Here is a 10,016-nt window from a genome sequence, read left to right on the forward strand (position 1 = left end):
CACATTAAATAAGCAAAATATTTAATATATATAATTAAAATTTATAATCAATAATATATAAATAAATATTAATTTTAGAATTTATATAAATAAATATTTTAAATATATATATATTTTATTTATGGCAAATAATTTATGTTATGACATAAAATTATTTTTAATTATTGATAATTTATTTAAAATATTAAAAAATTATAAATAAATATATGATAAATAAAATTTAAAATAGATAAAAAGTTAAAAGAGTTATAAGTTTTATCACTATAAAAAATTATGTTTTATCACCAGATACAATTTGTTTTTTTTTTTTTTGTTGATATAGTAAACCCGTTCGGATATTTATGAAAGAAAAAAAAACAGCTAAAAAGTACATAATTGATGAGATGCACCAAGATAGAAAGATAAAATTAGGGCACGGTTGTTTATTTAATCGTATTTTGGTTTTTATTTCTAAAAATTATTCTCTAAAGTAATTTTGAAAACCTATTTTTCATAATAAAATGAGAAAAAAAAAAAACCTATTTGGTAAGTATAGATTTGAAAATATTTTTACTGATGAGAAAATAATTACTTTTCTTGATAAATTTATTTTTGAGAATATGTTTCTTTATTATCTTATCCCGCATATTTGCTTATTTCGAAAATAAAAATAAAACAAAAAATTTATAAAAAATAATCAAAATGAAAATATTTTTAAAAATAGCTTGAAAAAGAAGATACTAAATCATTTACTAATTAGTTTTTATATAACTAATATTTTAGCTTTCACATTATATAAGCTAAATATTTAATATGTATAATTAAAATTTATAATAGATAATATATAAATAAATATTAAATTTAAAATTTGTATAAATAAATATTTTAAATATATATTATATTTTATATTCATGGAAAATAATTTGTTATGACATAAAATTATTTTAATTATTGATAATTTATTTAAAATATTAAAAAAATATATAAATACATATATGATAAATAAAATCTGAAATAAATAAAAGGTTAAAAAAATTAAAAATTTTATCAGTGTAAAAGAATTTCTCAAAAAATAAAAATAAACAAAAAATTTATAAAAAATAATCAAAATGAAAATATTTTTAAAAATAGCTTGAAAAAGAAGATACTAAATCAGATATTATTGTTAAAATTTATAAACTATAATAGAAGGGATTTATAACACCACTTAACACAATTATCTATTTTCTTTTATTTATTTATTTATTAAAAGATATATCTCCTTTACCTTTTTGTAAAGAGATTTTTTTAAATATTTTACTCTTATCATTGGTCTAAACCACTCACTCTTTATTGAAGAAACAGGGAATTTAATTATAAAAACACCCATTCTTTAATTATAAATTATTCATCATTATTTCAAGCAAAAACATCACTCTCTATTATTTAAGTTTTGTTATCTTTATTTTATTTTACTCGTATTTAGTTTGTACATTTTACAGACTAAATATATAATTAAATATTACTAAAATTTATAATTATTATATAAATAAATATTATATTTAAATATATAAATTATATTTAAAATTTAGATAAATAAATATTTTTAAATATATAATTTTATCTTGAATTAATATAAATAATTTATATTATGATATAAATTATTTTTAATTACTTATAATTTATTTTAAAATATTAAAATTTAATAACAATAAACATGATAAATAATAATTGAAGAAGATAAAAAAATAAAAAAAATAAAAAAATATTTATGTTGAAAAATAACTATTAAAAATATTTTAAGATAATATTCTTTTTTATGTATTTAAAATAATATATTTAATATGAAATTAAATGGTCGTGTATCATTTTTTTTTTCTTCTCAATATCATGTTTAAGTTTGGATTAGAAGAAAAAAAAAATTAATTTGGAATTTCCGACCTTCACGAGGGCCCCATCTAACTCGGTCCACGGAAACGCCTCTTGTTTCTAACTATATAGTATATCTCATCAGTCATCACATTCATTACCTACTTTTATTATCATTTCACGTCCTTTTTTGCGTTTTTAATTGATACAACCTCCATTAATTCTTCAAGAAAATAAGAAGATTGCAGAAACACTTTTCTTCTTTTCCCAATTATTTTATTTTATTTTTCTAACCACAGTTTTGGATCAAGTCAAAACCGAGCCAAAATCATTAAAATTCAGGAACACCGCAACAACCCCTCTTTTGTCTTTTCAGAGGGCGGTTTGGAGAACCCCAATTTATTTATTTTTAATTCTTTTCCTTAGCCTTCCTTTCAGCACTTGTTAGTTTGTTCAAACTGAAAACAGAAGAACATTACAAAGACACAGAAGAAACTAAAGTAGATAGAAAATCTTCTGAAACCTCTGGTTCGGTTTTGGGCTCCAAATTTCGTTAATTAATACCATCCATTTTTCCTAAGCTTTTTTTTTTATTATTTATTTTTTATTTTATTTAATTTTTTTCTTCTGTTTTTCCTTGGAGAAAAACCAGGGAAAGGTGGTGTTTCTCTCTTGGAGGAGGTTTTTACTTTAACACCAGAATCTGAAACGTTTGTTGTAATAATAATAATAATAATAATTCGTGTGTCTGTTTCTGAATTTGTGGTGTTACTGTAATCCTCCATCCCCTCCCAATCCAACGTTTATCCATTGCCCACACCTGAATCCAAACCCACCCTTTGCCAAAACGCAACACCAAAAATATTATTTTTTAAACAAGAAAAATAGAAAAAAAAAAACGTAGCTTTAAGCTTTGGTCATCGATCGTAGGCCACCCAAATTGAACCCCTTTAATCTATTTTCTCAAGGGCAAGGACAATCCAGTACTTTTTCTTTTCTGGGTTGCATCGAGGCTCTTGTTGTTTTGCATTGATCAGTGACAATTGGCATGGAAAAAAATCGATTTTGATTGGTGGGTGGTTGGTGGATTTAGTTTTCCCTCGATCTATTGATCTGGGGCTGTGGTTTTTGGATTTTGATGACGAGAATGAATAAAGGGTCACTTGATTACTGGAGGAATTACTTTGGAGCTGCAAACTCTGACATATTTGGCATCATTGACCATGCGATCATGGTGGCTGCTTCTGATTGTCCCAAGGAGTTCAGGTTGAGGAGGGATGGGATTGCAGAGAGGTTGTTCTCTTGCAGGTTGAGTAGATGTTTGGGGTGTGAGAGGGTGGAGTTGGCCGTGTCAGTGGATGATGATGATGATGGTGAAGGGAGTGGTGGATGCAAGAGTGGTTTTGATGGAGATGGTGCTGAGTTTGAGTGTGAAGCGGGTGCAAGTAAAGAGAGCAAGGTCAATAGTACTAATGATGATCCTGGGGAGATGAACATGAACCAAGTTAGCAATTACAGCTTTGGGGAAGCAGAAGCATTGACTGATGAGATTGAAGAAGAGTCTCAATATGTTGAGGAGGTGTTCAGGATCAAGGATGTTTTACTTAACTGTGAAGAAGAGGTATGATAAGTCTTTTAATATGCATGTGTCATCTGTGATTTTGTTCCAATAGTTTTCTTTATGTGACTTTCCAGATTAGCTCTTTTCAACTCCAGCCCTACGCTTTTTTGTTCACACTTGTATCAATAGTTTCTTCTTTGTTTTGTAATTTATTTGGATTTTTTCTTGTTCTAATTTTGAGTTAGTGATAGTTACAGAATAAGGTTTTAAATTATGGTCATGATTTTAATTGTGTCTTGATATTTGATATTGCAACAAATGCGGCTGATATGCGAAAACCTTGATGTTGAGGCAGCAATCAAGATGACCGTTATGTAAAATCTGGTTACGTAATATAAATATATATATAAATATATATATATATATATATATATATTTCTGTTCTTTTTATGTGTTCTTGTTACAGAATATAAGTGGTTTTATTGGATGACAGTGGATTTCTTTTATGGAGATTAAATTGGTTTGTGTCCTGTGTGGTGCCCTGATGCATGGTGCTTTATTTCATGTTGCAACAGTCTGATTCAGTATTGTTTGATTCACTAAGGAGACTTCAGCTGATGGAACTCACAGTGGATCTTCTGAAGGTTTGAATTGAATCATCCCTTGTTCATTCAATAAGCCTGCCATTTTTTTCTCCTGCTTTTTGGCTCTGTTATTTATTTTCCAGTGCCTACTTCAGTATATCTTTTAGTTGACTGAAAACTTAATTTTGCCAGGCAACTGAGATTGGAAAGGCTGTCAATCCTCTTCGAAAACATGGATCAAGGGGCATTTGTCAACTTGCACGGACTCTTATTGAGTATGAACTAATTTTTACTTGAGACTTATTTTTCTTGCATATATCCTCAGCATCCTATAAAACAAAAATAGTCTGTTTATCTTCTCTTACATGGATTATAGAAGAGGCTTATAACTAGTTTCCTTACTTGCCATTTAGTGGTTTGCTACTCTTTATGATATTGTTTATGATCTTGAGCGAAGGTCTATAGGTTTAATCCCTTTTATTTTGTTTATCCATCCATCACACTGTCATGATTAGTAGTCAATAGCATGTTATAGAGCTGCTATGGGATTCAAATTGAAATAGTGGAGCTGTTTTTAGTTATGGTATTGCGAAAATAATGCCTTATTGCGTGCTATAGTGGGGCTACCGTGATATAAGCTTCAAAAACCCTTTTTTTACCCTTAAAACAATGATGTTTAGGATTTTTTTTAAAGGTAAAATTGTGATTTCTCCATTTTCTAATGCATTTTTTTTGCTGCTTCAGAAGCATAATAGGATTTGAAATCATCTTCCTTGACCATTCCACTAAAAGTTACCTCTATTTTTACTTCCCCACTTTTACGCTTTATAGGACTATTTTTTCCCCCAGTTTTTCATTCTTACTTCTTCCTTTAACCTTCTCAATTCTCATTTTGCTAATTTTTATCTAAGCTGTTATGTTCTTTATCTATTAGCTTCGCCATCATCTTTCATTTTTGACTTCTTTACCATGTTGTTATGACTCCTGGATTGATTTTTTTATTTTTTGTTGCTTTTTTGAGTAGTAACATGTGCAGTATAAATGATTTAGTTTGTGTTGTAATATTAAAATATTAAAATAAAAGTATACCAGTTCATGATATCCTCCTATAGCTTTTCAGAGTTGGCCGCTAGGTGCTTCTCCAAGATTGATAGCTAGGCTGTCATCAATATTTTACCAAGATTTACTATCTGCTGCTCTAATTAGACTAATGTATTGAGTTCGGTGATCATAGTCATTAGTTAGCACTTTTATTTGGCCTGACATTCTATTTGTATAGATTTGTCAATCATGTCTCCTATTTCCTCAAATGTAATGCTTATTAAGTTTGATGAGGATCTGAATATAGGTGCATTAGATTTCTGTTCAATTTATCATTCTTCATGCTCAAACATTTAATGTTCTTGAAAGTCTTTTATTATTGTTTTAATTCATATTAGTGTAGTAGTTTTGCAAATGAAAACAAAGTAACAACTATACATTGACTATTTAATTGTAGTGGCTGGAAAGAAATGGTGAATGAGTGGGTTAAGGCTACCACAGCTATTACAGGTATAATTATCTGCTTTCATTTGGATACAAGTTTAGAAGCGTTTTTGAGAGCTTCTTTATTGGAAAATATTATTCAATTTTTTTTTTTTGTAGAAAAACTCTTAAAAGCGTTTTTAGCTTATATCCAAATAGGATTTAAAACCTTTTCTTTCGTCCAATTTTAAAATTAGTTCATTTTAAAAAATTTCATAAAAAATTTGTAGGTTCAGAAGGTACTCCTGATTCAGTAAATCCATCTGTAGTTGATGATGAAGAAGGGCTACCATCACCTCCCATGGATGAAGGGGCTTTATTTGCAGCTCCAACTGGTTCGATGGAACTCTCACAGGTACTTCGTTGTTCTCTTTGTCCCTCTCGCTCCATCTTTCTTCTATTCACGTTTTGCAGGATTTGAAAGTTAGATACTAACTTCCACTTCTCTTGGTTGAATGGTACATATCTTGATGATGCAAAGTTCTTTGATGGCATGGATGATGATGGAAGTGAGTTGACTTTGCAATTTGTCATGCTTAGTCTTGCTAGCTTTTGCCCTGCTGTTCTTTATATGAATTCCCCACTTCTTTGTTTGATGATTATGCTTCGGGATTGCTGTTTCAGATCCTCGACACTGTGGGGAATTCATCAAGAGCCGTGAACATGGAAGAAGACCATCTCTTAGCGATCAAAATACAGCAAAGAGGAAACCTCAGGCTTCAAATGAGGCAAACATCATTGCCAAGGACAGTAAGGGTCAGCAAGCAAATAAAAATGAGGCCGCTGTGAGGTTAAATAAACCAGGTACTGCTAATTCTGGCCCTGGCAGACCACCAAAATCAACCATGCAGAAGAAAAGCAACATTGAGCAGAAGATGCAACAAAATATAGTGAAGAGTGCTATCCCGAAAAATCCTCATGTTCGTCAGCCAGATGTAAGGACAAATTCTCTTGGCGCATTGTGTTTGTAGATTTGAATTTTGTCTAAACTTCGTTTCTTGACTATCAGAGATTCAAGGGTTCGGATGATGCTGCAGTCCAAGTGAAGTTAGAAGCAACTAAGAGGAAACTTCAGGAGCGGTATCAACAAGTTGAAAATGGTTAGTCATTCCTTTTCCAGAATCAATGTCATCTTTCCTTCTAATTTTAAATGTTTAGAATTCAAACAGTTCTAAAGAATATACATTTCTTGAAAATCTGCTCATACTAAAGTTAAAACGGGTAACCAAGTGCACACAAGGCTCCCACCTAATCGGATCTAGCAAGGGGTAGATGTTTCCACCCTTACTCTTGCAAGCAAAGAGGTTGTTTCTAGGATTTGAACTCATAGCCTCAAAGTCACAAGGCAACAACCTTACTATTATGCTATGACTTGATAATAGTAGATAGAAACAATGCTCGTAAGGAGTCCTATTGAAACCAATAAATATAAGTCTGCTTGCCATTCACACTGGAATAAATTAAGTTTTTTGGAAAAACCTGCTAGTAGAGAAAAACCTCCTAAGGATAAGTGACATAAGGCTAAAGAGAGAGCTAAAAACGGATCTTTCTTGTATAATCTCAATTGTTATGAGTTGCGGTAAATGCCCCACAATTTATACTAAATAGCCTCACCCTTTGCAAGCAAAAATGTTTCTAGGATTTGAACTCATAACCTGAAACTCACACGGCAACAACCTTACTATTGTGCTATTACTTGCCCCACAATTTATACTAAATGGCCTAAAATGTTGGATTTGGATTTTGGAAGATCAACCTTTCAAAATTTTAGAGCTTTGAGTTTTGATTTGAGAAGTAAATATTCATAACACAACTTCTTGATGAAACTGCTTCTTGATTCTCACCTGCAGCTAAGAGGCAGCGGACTGTACAGGTTATGGAGTTGCATGACCTCCCAAAGCAAGGGATTGGCCACCGAAATCCACATGTCAAACCTGGAAATCACAAGAAGCAATGGGGTCATGGACGAAAATAGAACTTCTAATTATGAATTTGCCAGCATTTTCAAGCTTCCAGAATCTGGACAAGAACTCCCTTTGCTAGCCATTATTGAAGCTTCATCCTCTTGACCAAACAAAAACAACAATTCAGTTCACCATTTTTACCTCTATAGAGCTATTCTGATTGAGAGGGGAGTAAACTATGTCACTGTTTATTTCCCAAGTTAAAAGGGTCGAATATATATAGAAATTTTGTTGATCCAATATTGGATTTGGAAGAGGGTCCTTCAGCACTTAAATGTTGGTGTGGTTTTAAACTAGTTGTCAATTGAAATGTCCATTGATTCCACCCTCATGATTGGTCATTTAATTTTGGACAATTTTCTTTCTTGTCACATAGAACTTGCATTAGGGTCTCAACATTTCAACTCCCTTGTCACAAACTCGAGGTCTCGTGTATTAGGTGTATATGTAAGGAAGCTGAACAACATAACCTATTTGAGAATAAGTAATAGCATTTAATTTATTATTATTTTTAATTAAAAACTTTTTCAACTTTTTCTTATTTGAATATTCTGCTTTCAATTTACATCAGCATTTGAATTTAGCTTATGAGAACACGCTCAGGGTGTCTGATGTCAAAGAACATTGTGGAGTGAATTAACAAGGAAAATTATGCAACTATTTTAGGCTTTCAAATTGTCGTATTTTGTTTTCTAGTTTTGAATGCCCTAACCAACTTTCCTTTTTGTTTTTTGTCAACCAATGTGTATTTCCTACATTGTATGCGGTACTTTAAATTGAAAACAAATTAAAAAATATAAATATAAATTATTTAAAATTATAAGAAAACATGTATAATTTAATTAAAGTAAATACTTCCTCCAATCCTAATTATAAGACAATTTAGAAGGGATTGATGATTCTTTTTATAAGCCACTTAATAATTTCTATAAAATCTTAATTTTAGTTTGCATTTTATGTCCTTATTAAAGATTAAAGATTGTGTGTATAAAATAATTTTAGTTTTCATTTTATGTCCTTATTAAAGATTGTGAGATTTTATTTTCCTTTCTCACCTCTTAAACTTATTAATTATCATTTATTATTTTTATTGATATTGGTAAATTTTTCATCTCATGGAAATTTAATGACAAGGAGGGGAAAATTGGTAAATCATAATTTTGTTATATAAATCTAATAAAATCAACTTGATCTTTTTAACTCATTTTAGTATGTCATAGAAACTTTGAGATTGGGGATTATATTCACTCAACTAGTAAAACTAGACCTATCTACATAACTTATTTTCCCTTCTTAATTGAAAGTGTTAACACTCCGTATGTCTTGGTATTTATAGAAAGAAAAACATGAAAATGTTACCCACAAAAAAATCTTCTTGTTTTAAAACATGAAAATGGATGAAATTCAAAAAATTGAAAATGTTACTTTCACTCCATACTACTGTAGAACAAAATGTGAATAAAGGAGATTAGACAAAAATAAAATGGGAATGAAAAAGCTTATGAAAACCCCTATTAAACAAAGTGAGAAGGGAAAATGAAGAGTAAATGATTTGGCATACAATGGATCATAGAGCAAGCTCTAGAGCTTCACAACTCTAATAAACATATGCAGAGTGAAGCAAGTATGTTGTATATGTTTTTAAGAGTGACATGGTCAAAGAGGGAAGAAATAAGAAAGATTAATATTAATGAAGAATAAAATGATTTGGCATACAATTGATCATAAAGAAAGCTCTAGAGCTTCACAACTCTAATAAATGGAATCATGTCAAGGAGGTCAAGAGGTGACACCTTGAAGGACCTAAGAGGAATGAGCTAGACATGAAGATTTGAGCTAGTTAGAGCCCGAAGGACTTAATGGGCCCAATATGCTCCTCACATGAGTCACACCCTGAGATTTCCATTAACTTGTATTTGTATATATAATATTAGTATAAGTTTCATATATTTTGGTCTTATATTTTGGACCATTTAAATTAGGATTTTTAGGTCATAGGCTTAGTAGGCCTATTTTCGGGCTTAATGGGCCTTGGATATTTTGGTACCCAATATTGAGCTTATTTTGTTTCTTTTATTACTTTCTATTGTTTGTATTTGGTTGGCCATTGTATTTAGGCTTTTAGAATAGGAAATTTGAAGAAATACTAAAATAGGTAAGTGATGTTAAATCTAAGTTTCATTTAGAAGCCATTTAAGTTGAATTTGGGTCACATGTTTTAAGCCATGAGTGGCTGAACATGTGCACGCCCAAATCAACCCTAAATGCTTGCTAAATGTAATTTAGATATATCTTGGAGCCTTGATTCACGGACATGCACATGAGGGCGAAAAGTTGAATTCAAATTTGCATTTGAATTCAAATTTTGGGCACCAATTGTGTGCCATGAGACTTGGTGCCAAGGAGGCTTGATTCGTGCCTATTTAAGTTCATTCCTTCACTCTTATAATCACTTTCGACATTTGAGAAATCTGAAAATCCACTTTAGCCATTTTCTCTCCAAAAGTCACCGAGAAATTTTGCTTAGTCTTAGGGATCCTAGATCTTCTAAGAGAA

At 30.5% G+C, this 10,016-nt stretch overlaps 1 protein-coding gene across 1 annotated transcript; it reads left to right on the forward strand.

Moving 5' to 3' along the window:
- Positions 1-2,004: 2,004 nt before the first annotated feature.
- On the forward strand, positions 2,005-7,982 carry LOC109806092 (putative mediator of RNA polymerase II transcription subunit 26b). Its single transcript, XM_020368448.2, has 9 exons — positions 2,005-3,448; positions 3,964-4,032; positions 4,165-4,247; positions 5,471-5,523; positions 5,727-5,851; positions 5,978-6,005; positions 6,121-6,431; positions 6,506-6,596; positions 7,347-7,982. Exons 1-9 carry the CDS (start codon positions 2,966-2,968, stop codon positions 7,469-7,471), a joined length of 1,368 nt encoding a protein of 455 aa, XP_020224037.1. The 5' UTR covers positions 2,005-2,965; the 3' UTR covers positions 7,472-7,982.
- Positions 7,983-10,016: the final 2,034 nt, after the last annotated feature.

The sequence above is a fragment of the Cajanus cajan genome, chromosome 7 (genome assembly GCF_000230855.2).
Source record: "Cajanus cajan strain Asha chromosome 7, NIPB_CcT2T_4, whole genome shotgun sequence".
Lineage (NCBI taxonomy): Eukaryota > Viridiplantae > Streptophyta > Magnoliopsida > Fabales > Fabaceae > Cajanus > Cajanus cajan.